Raw genomic sequence first — 19971 nt, 5'->3', positions numbered from 1 at the left:
GCTTAATTGTGGCTTTCAGGATCTGCTTTCCTCACTGGTGAAATCTCTCTCTATACTGAATGATAACTCTTGTATGTTGTTTTTTGTTTAGCGTGTACTTTTTTCCATATCTCTGAACATGATACTGTCTCTAGGCATTTCTTCTTTCACTCAAATTAGTACTGTTTAGGCTCTTAAAATGACATTTTCAATTTAAAATAATTTATCCAGCTTTTGTATAAACAGTAAATACTCTTTTTGAATACTGCCCAATGGAAAAGTTGAACCTTATACAAAAATCAGCAAGAAAACAAGAAAACAGAGTCAGACAGTTTTTCAAAATGAACCAAACATTTCAAATACTGATGTGCCTTCAGTAAAAACATTTTGCCAGCCTCAGATGTTGTGGTAGTACCTGAGTAATGATGCATGGCAATAGACACGGCTTTCACTTTTCATGTTAAAACCATTATTTAGAAATACACCATTGCCTTTAACACAGCAATTGCTTCTTGCTTTCATTGAAAAGGCTACCTACATAATACCATGTCATTTTGCTCTCCTCCTCACTGGCTGTTCCCTTGGCGATATACCACTTTGACGTCCTTGAAGCAATTCCACATTTGGGACAGCAGCAACCAGGGTGAGGAGAACACAAGTGAAATCGCCCCAGTGCTGGGATTTTTTAGGTTTAGTTCAAAGCGACACATTAAGCTCTGGAGATAGTTAAACCTCCACTGAGCTCACTGGCTGCAGGAACCTGGGGAATGCACCCTGCTGACACCACTGACCTGCCTCTTAGTTTATCACCATCTGCTCTCTGTGTCTCTAGCCTGCCTTCTGCCTCCTCCTCCTCCTCAGCCTTCATGGTAACACTACCCCCAATAGCCTTTCTGTCTTCCTTTCCCAGTTAATCCTGGACATTTTCTCACCATCCTCCACACCTCCACAAAACACTTGCTTAAACCAACAGGGCACTATTCTGCTTTTTCATTCCCCTCTCCCCAGCAGGGACTTCAATTAAAGGCACTCTTCAATTGAAACGCCAAAAAGAGCTCTGGCTTAAAATAAATGGTCACAGGATTTTGTTTATCTTGCCCCAGCCATCTCGCCTGAGCCTATGACAGTGTGTAGTGTGGCTTCTCTGGGACACCAAGCATACAGCAGGCTAAAGCAGCAAGCACATGCCTTGGTGGTGTTAAATCATAAATAAAGAGCAGCAGCAGGCACCTTCTCTGAGCATAAAAAGCAGAAGCTTCCCTGTAACTCATTTAAGTCCTCTCTTCAGAGACAAACCCTCTGTTAGACTCCTGAAATCTGCTTTACTTTGTGGAGTACAGCTCTTCAGCTGAGCTCAGAAATGAGTCCAGCAGCCCAGTCCTTCATGGCAGAAATCTCCAGAGCAGACACAGCATGAAAAGCATTGCCTGCCTGCCTGCCTGCCTTAAGATTAATGTCCCCCCAGCATTCACTGGAGTTCAGCACCACTGGCATTCATGTGTTCAGCCCCTGGGGCAGGCAAGAAGACAACTGCACCACCAGTGTGTGAAGTGCTTGGAAAAATGGTTTGAAAAAGCTAAGGGGGAAAGTCAGCATCCTGTTCCTCTGCTGACATCAACCATTTCTAGCCTGCCTGTTTTGATGGCCCTGAAACACTGCATCTCACTGCCACGATGCTGATGTTAGTGTAGGTAACAAGAGAGAGCAGGACAGTTGCAGGAAAATATCCACAACCCTGAAATTAAGAGCAACCAATCTCTAAATGCAAAGGTAAAAAGCAGTGATGGAAAAAGGGTGATCCACGATAAGATTGCTGGTAATTTGACTGTTCCCTAAGGTCCCAGGTGGCAACCTTCCCTTCACCATCAAAACCACTTAGCCAACAAATTGAGGACGGAAAGCATAGAAGACTTTTAGCACCAGTATCAAGTTTCCTCATACATGTGTTTCATGAGTATTCACAGGAACAGGTATTTGCTGACACAGTCAGGTAGCTGCCTGTTAGTCTGCTGTGAGCAGGTTGGGTAGGTGTTGCATATTCAAACTTTACATGACAGATATGAAGACTAGTCTCGGATTCACTTATTTTGCAAATGTGCAGATTTCTAAGTTTTCAAGTTTTCTCAATTTGTGCATTTAAAAAGAGTTGGCAAACAATAACACAAGATGTATTAACCTACAGAATGTTCAGTTGTTGAAATTTTTGTACATTTTTCAAACATATCATGTTGGATTCAGGCTTTGACTGTCCTGGTAAATGATGAAATGATGGCTGTCACGTATTGCAGTGAGAAATGCATTTATTTCATACACAGGCTCATCATCAACTTTAAAAAGACAGCTAGCACTATCATTTCTACAGGGAAAATAATCTCCCCCCCTCTTAATGTTCATATCTAACAAAACTTATTTTTCCCCTCAAAAGTACTCCTGTGTACATCACTAGACACACACTCCACCTGAAGGAGTCAATTTTTTCTCCAGGCTCAGGATGACTGTGTGGCTGAGCATTAACTACAATTACTGATGATGTGGGGGAGAGCTGCGTGCATAGCATTCATCAGTGAAGACTAGACAACCCTCCCGGGCACCCCTCTTCCTCGCCCTGTCCCCTGACACTGCAACTGCCAGTTTTTCTGTGGCATAAAGCAGGGGATTAGCTGTTCTTTACGAACTCTGGCAGCTCCATTCCCGTGCACAGGGTAAGCATCCCAGCCTTCTCCAGGGCAAAGGCTGGGTGAGCAGCATCAGTGAATTTGTGCCTGATGGCAAACAGCACCAGTTCTCTCTCTGCATTGAAGAACAACAGCCTGCCACCACTGTAATCCAACAGGATGCCAATCCTGGTTGGGTGTTCTGTCACATGGACATCACTCATCACACCGGTGTGAAGAAATCTGTAGAGAAAGCTGCAGGAATATGGAAACCAGAATACAGTGAGCCTCCTCATGGTGATTTACCAGAAATAACCTATGGCTTTATTCCCACCTATTAACAGGTGGCTGCATACAGCAGCATATCACATGGCAACCACATTTTGCTCAGTACGTAAGCAAAACCAACATGGCATTGCTTCAAAGCCCTGCCTGGCATGCCGATGAGCTCTTTCACTTCGTATCTTTGGACTCCCAGCATAAAAGCAGACTTCCTGTAATCATATTACTCTATGTATTTCTTATTACAAGTCTTTATGCAGACTTAACCATGAGCTCTGCTTTGGCAAAATCCTTTACGTCTCAGATGTTTCATTTAGCTACTTATGTTCATGCATCTGTATGATTTCACACTAAAAAAAGCACACTTGTTTAGATCAAAAGCACCTTTATGCCATTAACAGGGTTATGCCTTACAAACCTCCAAGCAGCCTGGCACTGGACTGTTTAAAAACTACCCCAGCACCCTGCAGCCCTGCCACAGTGGCAGTTGGGTGCCCACTGCTGTGAAGGACAAGGCAGGAGAAGGCATTCCCTATGGAGTCTTGACATCTCCTGCAGGTGGAAATAGGTTCTAAAAAGAACACATTTATGGAAATAAATACACTTGCTGGGATTTTGTGCAGCAGTTCAGCATACACGCCTGGTATGACAAAGCAGTAGCAAATTAGTTTTTTAAGTTTTATTCACTGCCTGGTTCAAGGGCTGTGAACTGGTCTGTCTGAGATTAACTTTTATTTTTTGAGGTGCTTTATAAGGCTTTTTTTTTTTTGTTAATTAAGAGGAGGCCTAAAGCTCCTTTGTAGTTGTCTTTTCCTTATAACTCAGTTTTTCAGAAAGAAAGCAGAAGAATCCTTTCTGCTCTTGTGATTTCTGAAGCTGGCCAGCTTCATTTACATGAAGGGCAAGTAACCTCCGAAGCAGCTAGACCGACTAAGCTTTACCTGGTCTGTGTAGGACAGCACAGCATGCACCAGGAGGTATCACTCAGCCCCAAGATACTACTCTGTGGCACTGCCTTGTAGCAAATCCCAATCCTGTAGCTTCTGCAGGCAGTGACAACAATTTCCCAGTAATGACGTCCCCTAGCAGGCAGCAGTTCACCCAGGACTGAAGGAAACCTGTTTGTGGAAGAGGCATACAGTAAAGTGAGTATGGTGGCAGACCAACCATATTGTGATATTTCTTCCAATCACATCATGTAGCAGCATCTAAAATTACTAATTGATTGCACTCTGTTCTTCTAACTGCAGGGTTTTATCAAAGATTTGAATATTGTCACTGAGAGTCGTTTCATCTTTGCACTGAGATGGACTCATCTTAAGGAGGCAAACCCATGCAACTTCACCAAAAGTTATACGAAGCTAGAAAAAGGTGGAAAAGGTGACTTTGGAGGCAAAGAATGGATCTCAAATTTATTCAGCCTGTGCAAACTATGAAGTATGGCTGGTTTGAGTAGACACAGTGGCAAACACTTCGCGTGCATTCAGCTGTAATAGTAAAAAAAAGTGCTTAAACCGGTAATACCTCATTACTTTTTAAGAAGCCATCTCAGTAATGGAACAAGTTATGCAAGCTAACGTGTACTTGTGATTGGGCCAGTATCAGCATGTTTGGGGTTTTTTTTTTGCAAAAATCATGTTTGCAATGGATGGAGCTAGGCTGGTACAACTGTTCTATAGATACCCCAGGAACACTTCCTAGTTCTCCAAAGCCACAGATGCTTTGGAAAACATTATCAATAATGCCCTCAGTAGAGGAGCAAAGTATGGGAGATGGATTACTTCCAGCCACAATATATTAAAAAATAAGCCCACAAATCTGGCCTTCTTGGGGCAGCTACAAATTGCTTTGAGACTGAAGTGCTCTGAAGGATTAAGCAAGTGACCATGGACTGAGGCAAACCCAGCAACTGCAGTAGGTACCACTGCCTTTGACTTTCTGGCAGTTCCTCAGTGTGAAACTGAACTCTTCCCAGAACGTACATCAACGCTGCTACTGGCTTTATTGAAATATTGCAGTGCTTGAAAGTGGGGGTCAACCACGCAAAGTCCAGGGGCTGTGTCTGAAATGTGCCAGCACTGAAATGCTTCAGTTCTACAAAATTAATTAGTGTCAAGTGAAAGCTACCTATAGGCAAAAATAAGAGTGAGGGACCCATCCTGAACTCCACAGGGTGATCATGCTTGTCATGATGCTACTCACCCCATGAATTTTGTTTTCTCAGGAAGGCAGATCACTGTTGCATTGGAGGAGATTTGCAAAGCGGGATGGGCTGTGTTGCTCAGCAGGTGAAACCGAGTTCCTGATACAATTAGTGAAAAGGAAACACCAGTTATGAGAGGCTGGCAATGTTAACACAAGATGAATCATAAAACATTAAGCAACAATTACTACCGTTTTAGCTGTCAACTGGACAGAGTTGTGTCTGCTGGCAGGTAGACGCAACAGAAAATAGGATGCAAATGCTAAGGGTCTTCTAAGCTGTGCCTGATTGGGATGGCAGTCTAATATTCAGAACTGTAGCTAAGTGATAAAGGAGTCTTCACTATTTAAAAAGGTTGAATAATGTTCAATCTATTATTTTTTCAAAATAGCAAATTTGAATTTTGAGGCTGGTTTGGAAGAACCAGACATGTTTTAATGATATTCATCTGGAAACCTTAAAGTTTAAATCATCCATTACATTTTAAAACTGTTCTGCGTGTTTCCTCATCCCTGAAATCCAAAGTCCACAAGGATTTAATTGTAAGGGGCTTTTTTTTAAGATTATGTTATCTTTTATCAGAACGTGCTCTGCCAGACTCAAGCAAACTGAGATCCCTGAAGAATTTTTAATCATTTCATGTATCTGACAGAATTCAATGTTTTTGCTTCTGAGGTCACATCAATTTTACACTGACATAAATACACCAACTTAAAGTGAAGTCATCCGTGACTGTGCTGATTTTAAGCAGCAGATAAAACACAATCCCTTTTATCTCAATAACTTGCATACTCTCCTATCAGAAAGTTTAGGTTTGATTTCCAGAGGAAAATTCCATCTTTGGCTGCTTTGCCCCTCTGTCCCATTGTTTTGACATCAGAAAATGGTGATCTACCTTTAGTTGAGATGAGAGCTGCTTCACTTTGTTCACTTGTCCCAAATGGGTTGACAGCCTTCAAGTAGAAGAAATAGTTCACATTGGGCTCCAGGGATACTTTCAGTTCAGGTCTCTTTATACCAGCAAAAGATCTGCAAAGTTTTAAGATTTTCATACTTGAAAATGTATGCAGATACCCAAACCTGGAAAGACTAATTTATTCAAACAGCTAAGCCAGCTAACAGTATTGTCAACTACTGAAACAACAGGCACAACTGGAAACTCCAAATCAGAAAGGCAAACACTTATTTTACAAACAAGTGGATCATGTAGGAGCTTTGGCATTTGTCACTTGAGGGATCCTCCTTATTTTTTCAGACAAATTTTCAGGTCTTTGTTCCTGTACCACCTTCTCACTCCGTGCAGTTATCTGGTGTAATGCTTACTTCATTTTACAGCATAAGTCATCACATGAAATGCAAGCAGCACAGAATCGAATTCTCATCTGCCTCCTGTGAAAAATCTGTTTTACAAAATGGACAAGCTTCTGAAGAAAAAAACCCCAACCCTTTTAATTAATTCATTTGCACCACAGTGAAAACAATTCTTGTGTTTGTACTCTCTGGGCACATATTCCAGATAAAAAAAAGGATACCCATATCTGAGACCATACTGAAACCATACAGTTCTTCTTATGACCTCCTGGCTCACAAATTGTTTATCAACAAATTCTTGACTTTGTCTCCCTTATGGTGCCATGCAGTCTCACAGACTGGTTTAGCAAAAGGCAGCGGCAGGGGAACTGCCTTTGCACAGTGCCCTGCTTTGTGGTGCCTCAAAACCTCCAGTGTTCACATACTCAACTGTTGGTATTTTGACACACTGCTGGAAAGCAACAGTCAGTACCAACTCAATATGATCACAGGTGCTTTGAAGTGCCACTGGAAGTACTTTGGATGGCTAGAAAGATGCCAACTTTATTTTCTGTGTTGTCAGGAGTATGAAAAATTGGCTTAACAAATTCTCATACACTGGATCCTGATTTTCCTTGATTTTGCTTTGACTGATAGCTGCAAAGCCAGAGAGTATATATTCAATGCATTGTATGCCTGCAGGTAAAGACTGTTCATCTGTATAAAGGTGATAGTTGCCTCCCAGAAATGCTTATACAAATCTTCAAGGCAATTTATTTAAATTCATGAATAGGAGACGTGCCTATGTAAAGGCACTTTCCCTTCAACCTCAGGTTTGAGAGTGGCACCCAGGATGGTCTCCTTCCCACAGGTAATGTCTCTATGGGAAGCTAAATTAAACAAATTACCTTTTCTAGCCCTAATTGTTGTGACCCCAGAGGAGGTAAGGTAGGTGAGTCAGCAGTCAGATCAGATCATTGCTATTCACTCATAGTGTCTGTTTTTCCACATATGTCTCACCAGAGAGCAGTACAATCTGAAGAATAATCGGTGCTCATCCATCAGGGTTTTTCACATGCTTGCCTCTGCTGCATTTATTACATAAAGGTAAAATCCTATAGCACTACACACACCAAATTCCTGCTAACACCACATAGAGCTCTGCGTCTAGGAGGATGGCTCTGGGGAAAGACTGGTGCATCATTCTTGTTAGATTGTAACAGGTATTTTGTACTGACAGCTGCCATTGAAAGTGATTGAAAGCACTGAGAAAAAGCACAGGGTGCTCCTGTGATCTGTTTTTTTCAATTTGAAAGAATTCCAGAGAGGTTGGGGCTCTTGCGTGATCAGCACAGGGCCATGTCACCTTTGGGAAATGTGTTACATTAATGCTGGAACTAATGCGGTAAACAGAAATGGGTTGCCCAAACGTGGTAGCAATTGCAGTTTGCTTCACCCCCATGACTAACCAAAGCACCAACCACAAGAGCACTTCAGCAAGGCACTGGGAGTTTGGCAGGCTGGTCGGTTCTTACTGAAAGATTCAGGGAAAAGGTGCAACCTGATGAGTTGCTTGATGAAAGGAACCCGAGATCTTTAGACTTGGAAGAGGAAAAAAGCTCATCTGAGTGTAAGGCACAAGAGAAAAAGGAAAGATGAGTTAAAGAAAAATACAAGATGGGAACTGAGCAAGAAGGCAAATATAAAAGAAGTGAGAGAAAGGAAAACTGGGATGGAAGCAGAGGCAGGGGAAAAGAAGTGGGCATCTAAGCTTTGAAGAAATTTGTCCATGCTTCCTGGGCAAGTCTCACCCAATCTGTTCTGTAAAAGCACCATTTTGACATCTTTGACATGTATCTGAACCACAGACTACCAGAAAGAAGTTTTGAGCAAGTAGTTACAAGTGAGATGAAGGGAGGATATGCTGAGCTATTTGTCAGAAGCTGTTTATGGCAACATCTTAAGCACAGTGATGCCCTCTTCTGTCTTCTCGCTATTCCAGCATTAGACCTGCTCTGCAAGTAGACGGTAAACTTTTTGTTACTGGAAGTGCTGGTCTTGCATTGGCAGAGAGGGTGACACTCAGTCACTTCCACTTTTACAAACTCACTGCATAATGTACTAATTTCTGCCTCCATGAGTCTTACAGATTTCTCATAATGTGATACATGGTTTCCATCTGAACAGCCCACACACTTAATCCCTGGACTACGTTTCTCACAGTTTTCCATCTTCCACCCACAGCTCCATTGACTTCTCAACACAAAGAGGCTGAATGGTGAGAAAATAGCAGAGCTTTGGAAACTGAAAGAAAATTTCCAAGCCTTGTGAAGATTCTGGAAAAAGAATCAACCCAGGAAGGAGCTTTAAGACCAAAGCAGGAGGCCAGGGACTCATTGTTGCAGTAGACTTAAGATGATTTCATATGAAACCATGTCCCTCAGATGGCAAGCTGGCAAGGAGAGAGAACTCAGAAGGGAAAACACAGATAAAAATATTTTCTAAAATAGTATTTAGAAGGAACTTTTAATGAACTCATTTCCAGATGTGCTTCAAATTCTCTCCCTGGGGAGCTGGGACTGCTCCAGAACTACTCTAAGGACCTCCTCAGAAATACTTAAAAGCTGCCTGGGCAAGTGGCTCCATGTGGCCCTGTTTGAGTAGGAGTGTTGACCAGATGACCTCCAAAAATCCCTTCCAACCTCAACCATCCTGCAATTCTGTGACATGTCCAAGGCTCCCTGACAGGGGGCTGGCCCAGACCAGGGGGTCCACACTCATCTCTGGCTGTTTGATGGGGGTATTTCTCCGGCCTGCTCCCTTGGCTGTGTCCCTCGCCTTGGCTGAGCTCCTAGAACAATGTCTGTGAAAGTAGCCTTGTGGGGTGGGACCATGCCACTTTCTCCAGGACTTGGCTTGGATGTCCTTCCCCAACCAGTGTTTTCAGGCTGTGTCCCCAGCTGTAACTGTATGAACTGTCCAGAGTTGCTGAGAAACGTATTTGAACTCCCACCCAGGGACTGAGAAATCACTCAGCTACAGGGCCACCACAAGCATGAGAGGCACAGGCTGTCTGTCAAAGGACTCCGCATTTGGCTGCTCCCCAAGATGAGTGTTGCTCAGGAAACTTGCAAAGGACAAACCCCAACTTTCAAGAAAAGCAATCAGAAGAAACTACAGTATTTCCAGGCGCAAATGCTAGGTGTCCATAAAGACACAGTTTTATTCCACCTGATAAAAGTACTTGACATAGGAATTCTAAGCTCCCTACAGGTACTTCCAAGAAGGCAGCTTCTCACTATATCAGCTACATAAGGCATTGATTTCTAGTCCTCACTTGCACCATGGGGGCCCTGGATGGGAGCAATACAGGCAGCAGTATGCTCCATGTACCAGCAGGCTCTTTTTTCCTTGGCTTTATGCAAAATAAATAAATACATAAATAAATAAAATAAAAAAAATATTCTCCATCACTGAAATGTCTTGTGCTGTTACAGAAGCTTTCCAGGTTAATCTCAGGGGGTTGCTTTTGGAAAAGAAAAGAGTGGTAATGCTTTAAGGGAAAATAAGTGGTAAAAGATCATCTTTGACACTGTAAAAAGAAGTCAGAGCCCTTCTACAAATACAGAAATTTAAACTACAGCAATTCTGAGAAGACTCATGACTTTGTCCTGTGGGAATTTTTTACACTTGTCACAGTAAAAGGCCACCTTCCACTCACAGGGAGGCCAAAAAGTCAAATGTGACTCAGTGTAATTACAAACAAGTTAGAATTTCCACAAGGTCACTGAGAAAGGGAATGGGTCAATTCTGGCAGCTTTTTGCCACACTTATCACCCCACAAGGAAACTGCTTGGTGTTATTGACACCTCGCTCACCAATTACAGAAACTGTCACACTTTCTGGTCCAGTTTTGAGAAAAAGAGGTAATTCCAGTTAACAGCAAAGAAATCTGAGGGCAAACACACAGCACAGGTTTTGGGAGCATCTGCATTATCCTTGACCAACAGTGACTTTGGCAGGTTGACAGGGACTTGATGGCCTCATGAAATATGTATGAAACAGTGCAGGTCATGGTTGCCCTCTGAGAGGCAGGAGAGCTTGGCAAGACCAGTCCTTGATTGCATTAATGCAGCATGCTGCTACTGCATGAAAAATAGGTCTCCCAACCCCACAGAAATTTTTTATTTCAATTTTTAACCTACTTTTGTAAGCAGCAAGGCACACACAGTTTCACTGGCATACTTGTCTGCTAGAAACCCATGAACCTTTTAGTCAACTAATTTTGACTGCACAGGGTAGAGCTCTTCCTTCTCTGCCATATCTCCATGAAATCCATGTGAACTATCTTCCAGGTGAAGACCCCTAATCAGGCTTCCAGGGAGGCAAAGATGACAAACTCAGCTGGACTGAAGCTCTTCCACAGGGTCCATATGGCAAGTCACCCCTCCACCTCCCAAAGCTTCCTAGACATTTGCAACTATATTTTACTGGAAAAAATGTTTTCATTGTTTGTAAAAAACAAATTAAAACCCCCAAGCCCCAAGTATTTACAAAGCACCATATAATTTTTCTACATTTCGACAGTGTGTGGTTTCATGGCTTAGTGGTGCCTGCATTCCTCCTCACCCTCCAATCTATGAAGCATAGACTTTGTGTAGGCGAAACCAGAGAGAGTCTGGCGTAAGCAGACACCACCCCCATTTTCAAAGCTGCTCTCTAGGTTGCTCTTTGACCTCTGTGGCATGCCTGCACAGTTCAGCAGTGCTTAGCTCAGCTGTGCTTTGAGAGGCACCTGCCTGCACATCCAGACAGTGGAGATGTATCACCAATATTACTGGGACACCCATACCACCTTCACTATGCTCCAGTCTGGCTCCTACGTTGTTCACCACAAAGCAGAGAGCAAACTGGGTCCAGTTCCTCCATCCCACTCCTTCCCTTGGAGCTCAGCAGCTACCCTGCCCTGCCCAGGGCCATGACATCTGCAGGGCAGCAGTTGGTTCCCCAGCCACCACAGCCCTGCAGCTTCTAGTTCACTGCAGACAGTGCAACATCTCCAAGGTTTTGGGCCCAAATGAATGGGATTTCCTGGTTAAGCAGAATTAAAAAGAAGTATTTTTATGTCCCAGCCTGATCTCATAGATTAGTGTCTGTCCTATGAGCTCCTCAGCACGCAGAAGCAGATTTCTTCCTTGTGCAGTTGGAGGCAGAATAATCTCTTGCATAATGACCCACGGTCTTGGGGATGCTGATTTGTGGCTGCCTAATCCGACCGAGCAGTGCTTGCAATGGTGGCACTGACCTGAGACCCTCTCCTTCTGGCGAGTGCTGTCGACAGTACTCCAGGATGAAGGACTCCGCCGACGCCGAGCCAGCATGCCAGCGGACAGTGGCCATGTCCCAACACACTGTGCAGTCCTCGGCCTTGATGGTGGGGACAGTGGGTGCTGAGGACACAGGGACATATTAGGCATACCGCAAGGAGTGCACCAGCAGCTGGAGGGAGATGCTCAAAAGGGAAAGGAAAGTCACCTCCCCCAAAATCCCACAGGATAGTCAGTTTTGCCCACCTTTACAGTGACCATTTGCTTGTTTGTGTTTCAACAGCAGAGGGTTACATTACGGGGGAAAAACCCATGCTAGGGAAGTCACTGTGAGTATTTGTGCATTACTGCACATCCTTAGAACACCCTTGTAGATTTTTATGCCTTTCCTCAAGCACATTTTCCTCATTTCTGCCAATCTTAAAGGAGCAGAGCACCAAGGCAGTACCGCCTACAGCTCTCCCTGCATCACCTCAGTCCTGTCCTCAGCAGTCCCTGCATGAACTGCACCAGAAACAAATGTGCTGCTGCAGAACTCACAGGGAGATGCTGACTTTCTGCTTAATTATGTCCTGTTTATTTTTGCAATGCTACAATTTGGTCCTGTAATTTCTCTCTTTTAGAACCTCAGTTTAAGAACTACAGGCCCAACTGCAAAACAGAAAACAGAATGTAAAATAGTGCACTGAATGCAAGTAATCAAAAGCTATTGTGTGAAATTGCACATCCAGCATCATGGGCTGAAAATGGATCAGTTGTATTCACTTGCTTTTTCCCTCTCCAAGGAATAGCAACATAAATGAACCTTACAACCTGTTGTTGAAACTCATACAAACATTCTTAATACCAATCCTTAAAAGAAAGGTTATTGATTTAAAAAAATCCTAGTCATAGAAAGCTGTTTGCTTTTAAAAATACTGGGTTCCAAATAAGAGGCCTAAGACAAAAGTAGAAATTAGACAGTGTTATGATATGATAATCTTACAGCAGCGCAACAAGCATTCCAGACGCATCCTGTTTTGTAAGAAAAACAACTTGTTATTAGTAGAACAGGAAAGAAAAACACCTACAACTACATATCAATTTCCTGATTTAGTGAAAATCAGGAGATTAGCAGTTCAGGTTAAGATGTACTTGATATTTTACTACAGGAACAGCTAATCTAGGTATTCAGCAGAACAATGAAACCATGAGATTGATTCTCATCTGGTAATACATCTGTGTAGCTCCCTCAGTAACAATCCCTTCATTCTCTTCCGTCATACTTTATTATTGCCTATTTTTAAATGCATCTGTTCCTAAAGAATGTAAAATTAATAGCTAAATCCCCTAATACCTGCATTCAGCAACTGACACACATACCCTCACTTACGTATGTGCAAACAGTATGTCACAAGACATCAAGCTTTTTTTTTTTTTTTAATATGAAATTATCTGTCTAAAGAGTAGATGGAGTGAGCATACCGGAAAAAGTTGTTACTGTGCTTCTGAGATCTTAACAAATTAACTGCGGTTAGAATATGTATCCGATATCCTCATAATAGTCCAGTGATTTTATAAAAGGCAAAAAGAGTAAGTTATTACTCTGTCCCTCAGGTACAGGGTGAGGATCACATAAGTTTTGAACAACGGAGGAAGGTGCATTCACACCTGTGTCTTTAGGATTGCAAAGAGCCTTCATCCAGAGATCAGTTTGAGACAGACAGACAGGGGATGGCAGGTAGAGGGATACCTGCTGCCTTCAGCATCATTCCCTCACAGAAAATACAGCTTGGAAACAGTGTGCTCCTGAGGGAAGGGTCAGACAAGCTGTGAATTTGGGAGGTGGAAGAGCAGGAGACAGAAGACGCTGGGGGGATTGCTGCAGCAGCACCCACCTGCATTGCCCACAGCTCCCCAGGCTCACTGCCACCTCCATAGGTGCTATCCCAACAGAGGAACCTTGTGGGGGGTTCCCAACACCTGGAAAAGGCACAGCCTTGATCCACTATTAATGTGCATGTTCCCATAACTGCATATACCAGCAAATTATTTTCTTTTATTTTTGGTAATTCAGATTAAAAGCCGGCACATAAACTCTAAAATCTTGCTTCTGAGTTTATTGGACTGCTTGAAGAATCAAAGTATTCTCTAGCTTTATGTCAGGGTAGCTGGGCTCACACTGAGGAACTCGTTTCCATTACTGGCGCTCATCTTTCCAACTTTGGTGTTAAGGGGGTGCATTAATCGGTGCTCACCAGTGCTCCCGCAAGTCCACCTGGGGCTCAGCACGCTCCAGAAGGAGTTCACCTCATCTTGAGGGAAGGTGTTTAAATGAGCCCTTATTTGATCTAGTTTATTTGTTTTCTTAAAGAAACAGGCCAAACAAAGGCATGAAAAACTCGAGGCTATTAACTTCTTCAGAAGGCTTCAAATGACTTCAAAGAGGTGAGAAACCCCTTTATAAATTATGATTTATTAGGTAGCAATAATTCATTATTATTGACCATTTTGCAGGAATTCTGCATTATGCCTACAATTACATTATTGAGGCTGTAAAATTTGAATTTCTATTTTGAATTGTCTGGAAAATAATCTTTGATGAGCCAATGAATAGCAAATCGAATATCAAAGAGAATCATCAACAAATTTGAAGTCTAGTGGATTAAGCAATAGGCTTGAAGCTGTGGTTGCTGCCAAGTGATTTCAACAATACACTCAGTGTTGCACAGTTATTTAATTACAAAACTGTTAAATATGCTTGTCTGTATTTTGTGACTGCAAGAATGGAATAATTGTTTTTATCCTGTAGCACTAAAAAAATTGCCTGCAAGAGGGCCTCAGACACAGGATGCTTCACCTTGCTTGTAATTCAAGAAGCAATAGTTTTGTCAATACAAATTACTAAGGAAATTATAACTCAGGAAAAATAGCCAGTCAAATGAAGCTCATGAACAGTACTCATCTAATTCCTCATCATAATTTGTACCACTTAAACAGCAGCAGAACCTCTCAGCCACAGCAGAGATTTGTGTCCCACTGAGCTAGACACAGCATGTAACCTCAGTAAAGCAGGCCTTCTGTTGAAAAGTTAATAATTTAAATCAATCCAACATAGACGTATTTGGGAGGATGGCAGAGAGGCAAAAATTGCAGCTGTTTTCTGCAGGAGAAAGCAGCAGAAGCAGCAGGGAACAGCCAGGTGGCTTTCCCAGAGCTTCTTGGAGCATTGCAGTGTACTTAGGAGAGAAATTTGTGATGTGCTGCACCAATGCCCCACTTACAAGGTGTGAGACTGGGAACATCTTCAAATATGAATGCCTTCATGTTTCCTCCCTGGAGCAATTAAGCCACTATCTCTTAGCAAATAAAGAAATGACCATGAGTTGCCTGATATCTGCCAGATGGGCTAAATCAAGAAGTTTCTTCTGTTTCAGTAACACTATGGACTAGAATTCACCCGAGGACCTGAAGCTTATAATAATCAAATGTCAAAATAATAATCAATGGTAACATATGTACATACCTGTTTTAAAAATGGCTTTTTCACTGGGTAGGCTACAGCCTGTGCCATTCACAGCCATGACCCACACACTGTAGCAACAATCTGGCTCCAGGTCCTCCAAAATGCAGTGGCTCTCCTTCACCGTCACTCTGTATTCTTCCACCAAAGCTAGGAGGAACACACACATGAACGGGATGTCACACTCACATGTTGCACTGATACGGCCTACGATGGCATCTCTCAACTAGCAGGTAAAAAACAGCCACTGCAGAAAGTCCAGAAAGTGTTACTAGCCGAGATCTCCCTCTTTTACTCTGACACAGTTTTGACAGAAAGTTTCTGATATACCCTTGAGTTGAGTGCACTCAAACACCGTTGATGGCAAAGGGAGCTTATGGCCCTCAGTCCTACTGAGTACTAGACTGCAAATTTGTGACATACAATCAGCAGGTATCAACCCTGGTTTCACCACTCTATACCAACAGTTTCTCATAATGGACTTTATAGCTCTTAGCTATAAATTAGCTATTATAAAAAGCCCTTAGCAACCTTTAGCATGCACATGCATATACTCACGCACCCACATACACACATGGATTTGTGCAAAGCCCAGCTGCTTAAAGTGACTTTATGATCAGTCTGAGCTTTCTAATGAATGAGCAATTCAATCCCCTTTTCTCAACTTCATATTTAACATTTTAAGTATTTTAATGTCAATTTGGAAAAAAACCCCAACTGTCTGCATATGCAAATGCTGTGGAAATACTGCTTATCTTTTCCTGTAACTTTTTTTCTTGGGACATATTTCTGAAGCACACACAGGACCCTAAAAGCCTAATGAAGGCAGACCCTTTGGGAGACCTGTCTGTAGTCCCTGTGAGTTCCTACGGGGCAGCACAGACACATCCTCTCTGAAGGCCAGGCCACTTCATAACAGGGCACCTCAACAGGGATGTTGCTGCTTCTTTGCAAACAACTGCCTTGCACTTCACAGACCATGATATTTATCTTGCATTTTGGGGGACAAATGGGAGCAGAAGGAACAGCATCTACTTCACCCTCCTCCACCATTACCCATCCTTAGTACTACATACAATGCCTTCACATCCCTTCTCGTCTCTCTGTGCCCTGGGACCTCCCCTGCAGCTTGGCCTCCCTTCTGATGACCCCAAACCAGAGCAGAAAGGACTCCTGCCATTGTGAAGGGAAGACCTTACGTACCCCCTGCATCTTTGCTGGCTTGCAGCTCCTCCATACAGTAGACCTGGAAGCAGTCAATGGCGTCCCCATCATTCACAGCCCAGTAGACAGCTATGGAGGTGCTGGTGGCCGAGTTTGGTTCCTGAGGTATGACAGTCGGTGTCTGTGGGACTGAAAGTCTTTCATTGTTACTTACACTCCTGTATTTTCAGCCAAATTACTTACAGGTTCATGAGGCAACACCCTTGCTTATTTTCACTCAGGTTGCTTATTTCCACAGAACAAGCACAATAAGTACATGAAATGTGGAATATTGGTGCACTTTTAGAGCAATACGCTGTCCTAAACTAAGAAAAGAAAAAAATAATTTCTTAGCATTGGAATCTGTCCTTTTCCCCCACAGTCTGGATAAAATAAAATCCAGTCCTAGTACACCTGAACCCAACACAAACCATGAGTCCATGCCCTGCCCAGCTCTTGGGGACCTTCCCCATGGGGCAGGACCATCATGCAGGTAAGTCATGACACAGTTGTTCATTTCTGACCTCCAGTGGGGAGGCTCCCAGGGCTGTAGCAATCCTGGACATGCAGAGGTGTCATACCACTCCAACAATCCCTCTCCTTTCCCCAAGAAACCTGCTCCCTTCAGTCACAGGGAGGGTCCTCCAGCTCTGTGCTCCACTCTTTGAGGCACACGTGCTGATGAAACCTCAAGGGACTCCTGAGAATTTCAGGCCACGTCCTCAGAAAGGCCAGAAGACTGGACCCTGGAGCTTAACGCAGGCTCCTTTGGGTGATTGCCTTCTCTATTACCTGACTTTGCCTTGCAGCACAGGCACCAGAGGAGAGGACACCTTATGAAGAGGATGCCCACGAAAGCAGAGGCTGAAAGCACTTGTTTGTAGCAAACAGCACAGGATAGCTCACTGATGGGGAGAGGGAGCTTGCAGAAGAAGAAAGCCTTCTCCAGAGACAGATGTATATAGCTGATCCCAGAAAGGTGGGCAGGGGAAAGGACCTGACACACCAGGAGGGGATTCATGCAGTTTGTCAAATCCAGACACTGACCGCAGCAGGGATGTGCTATAAGCAAAGGGAGGCTTTAACAGCACAGGGGAGCAGGTGGCTCCCTGCAGACTCAAGTCCACCCCTGCCCAGAGGTGGACTCCTACTGCAGGTACACAGCTAGGTGCTCCTGCCTGGCATGGTCATTTTCCCACAGACCCAGTGGACAACGAATAATTGGTGCACAGGTGAAACTGAGCTCTGCCAAAGCATCTGAACCCAATGGGACAAACAGGAGCATCCCTCGCAAAGAGTGCTTCAAAGACCTCCAAGGCTCCCCAGCTTTCTTATAAACTTTGTCTCCTGATCGGCACAAATCCATCCCTGATGAGATATTGTTCCTTTCTACAATTATGGCTTAAATGAGAGGGAGAGTAAAGAAAGAAGAAAAAAGCCCCAAAAGATGCTCATTGTTAAAGTGATTGCAGGGAACAAAAATACATGGTTCTATTTCTTCACCCAGTAAATTTCCATATTGCATGAATTCTCCTAGAATCTCAGCAGCAAGCTTTTGCTTTTCTTCAGTTATCTTCACAGTAATGATGATGATCCCCTGTGGCATGAAAAAGGCAAATGCAGATGCTGGCTGTTGCCTTATGATTTATACAGAGAGCTATCAGTACAGTAGGACTACATCTGCTTCCCATTGAAAAAAACCCTCAACCTTCTAATTGCTAAAAACAATCTGCATTTTGTCTTTTGACTGCATCTAGAGTTGATCAATTTAAAAATTGATCATCTTTAGGAAAAGACTTCCTTTCAGTGGACCTGGTAGGGAAACCAGCTTTTTTATTCCTGTGAAGCTGCCTAGAAACAATTGTTTTATGATCAGAGAAACCCCACAATTGCAAGATTTATTATTATGCCAAATCTGAAGAGAAGCTAGCTTAACGAATAAAACTCCTGAAAAAAAATTATATATAAAAATTCAGTTTGGGAACATTGAGAAACATTTTATTTCTAATTTCCTTTTTGCTTAATATGATACAAAATTCTGAAAGGAAATACTTTCAAAGCAAGAAGTTGAACTATTTCTTCAAAACCAGAGCATTTATGTGCTATCAAAATGCTGGTCCCTTTTTAAATGAATTTCAGTTAAAGAAATGAAATATTTGCACCACAAGTTTGACTAAATCTTATTTTTTTACAGAAAACCATGATGTTTTCTCATCAGTTCGGTTTTTATTGAAGTTTTGTGGTGTAAGGAAGTTTTTACTTCATGTTACCTAATCTCCACAGCCCCCAGGAGAAAAAATTAATAATCCCAGATATTTTATGGATATTTACTCCTTTCCAATGTAATGAGAAATAAAATTTCCTTGGCTTTGTGGGCTTGAAGAAAAGCAGTTACATTCCCCTGTGACTCTAATGGAAGATTGTTACAAGATCCTCACCTTCTGGTATAAAAGGGCAGGACTCGTGGCAGGCTTTGGAAATAATATTTTTAAAAATTTTAAAATTATTCGCACTCTTCTTGTGGCAGAGCCTGGGTTCCAATACACTCAGTGTCATGCTGCAAGGATTTTTTATGCTTATGCATTTTTCAATGGGGCTTACATGATAGGAGGAAGAATTTGAGGGAAAAGGGCCTTTCATTAGCTGATATGGAAATTTGGAAACTGAGGGCATTTTGAAGGAAAGATATTACTGAAGTGGTGAAAATGAAATTCTATTAAGTTGTTCAGCAAAAGACTATACTTTCTGAAGGAAAAAACACATTGATTGGAGAAACATGGTAAATTCACATGTATTTCATCAAATGGTTCAGTCAAAAAAATTGAGAGCGTCTGACGTTTGCCTCCGCTACGTGATAAATGGTGTACTCAAGACATTCAATTCCACATAAAGTTTCATGTGGGCATTTACCTCTATTTTTCTTCAGGAAGGGTGTAATTTTGAAAGAAATAAATATATATTTTTTCCACTGCTCACCGAAGTAAAAATCACAATAGCAACTGAAATACCTGGTACTAGAAAGTGAAGAATGAAAACCAGGTATTTCAGAAAGAGAAGAAAGTATAAAGGATGAGAAGCATTGAAGGTTGCTTGCTAGTGGGTAGTCATGCATTTCCAGTTTGTCAAAGCAAACTGGTCCGGAGCCATTGGTGTTCAGCAAACACAGTAGCTAATGCAAATCGAGCTGAAAAGCGGATCTCAGCAGTTTAGGGAAAACCACGTGGAAGTGAGTTGTAGGAAAAGGAAATACAGTATGACAAAATGGGTCTGTCCTCCTGGATGGCATTGCCAGTGGGTAGCAGGCCAGGAAGAAAGAATGTTTGCACCCATGGGACTGCAAGAGGAAGTTTAGGAACTGAACCAAGACACATAGCACATTCACATCACTAAGTTAACTCTGACTGAGAGTGCGTTACAAAAAAGATCTTTTTATGTGACTTCCTAAAAAAATGACATAGGTAACACTGCATGCACAGCTGCCTGACCACCTGAGAAGCTTCGAATGCTGCAGGCAAATTCATACAAATCTGA

At 42.6% G+C, this 19971-nt stretch overlaps 1 protein-coding gene across 1 annotated transcript in view; it reads right to left on the bottom strand.

Moving 5' to 3' along the window:
• Positions 1 to 2023: 2023 nt before the first annotated feature.
• CMYA5 (cardiomyopathy associated 5) overlaps positions 2024 to 19971 on the bottom strand; it is a 46319-nt gene continuing 28371 nt past the window's right edge. The window contains exons 7-13 of the mRNA XM_056325746.1: positions 16441 to 16590; positions 15241 to 15387; positions 11714 to 11858; positions 6014 to 6147; positions 5118 to 5217; positions 3857 to 4033; positions 2024 to 2888 (exon numbers count right to left, since the gene is read on the bottom strand). Of these exons, the coding sequence (XP_056181721.1) occupies positions 2636 to 2888; positions 3857 to 4033; positions 5118 to 5217; positions 6014 to 6147; positions 11714 to 11858; positions 15241 to 15387; positions 16441 to 16590 (1106 nt within the window). The 3' untranslated portion in view covers positions 2024 to 2635. The remainder of the gene's footprint in view (positions 2889 to 3856; positions 4034 to 5117; positions 5218 to 6013; positions 6148 to 11713; positions 11859 to 15240; positions 15388 to 16440; positions 16591 to 19971) is intronic.

The sequence above is a fragment of the Falco biarmicus genome, chromosome Z (assembly GCF_023638135.1).
Source record: "Falco biarmicus isolate bFalBia1 chromosome Z, bFalBia1.pri, whole genome shotgun sequence".
NCBI classification, from domain to species: Eukaryota; Metazoa; Chordata; class Aves; order Falconiformes; family Falconidae; genus Falco; species Falco biarmicus.
The sequence above is the reverse complement of the archived record's forward strand: the minus strand, read 5'-3'. Positions and strand labels throughout refer to the sequence as shown.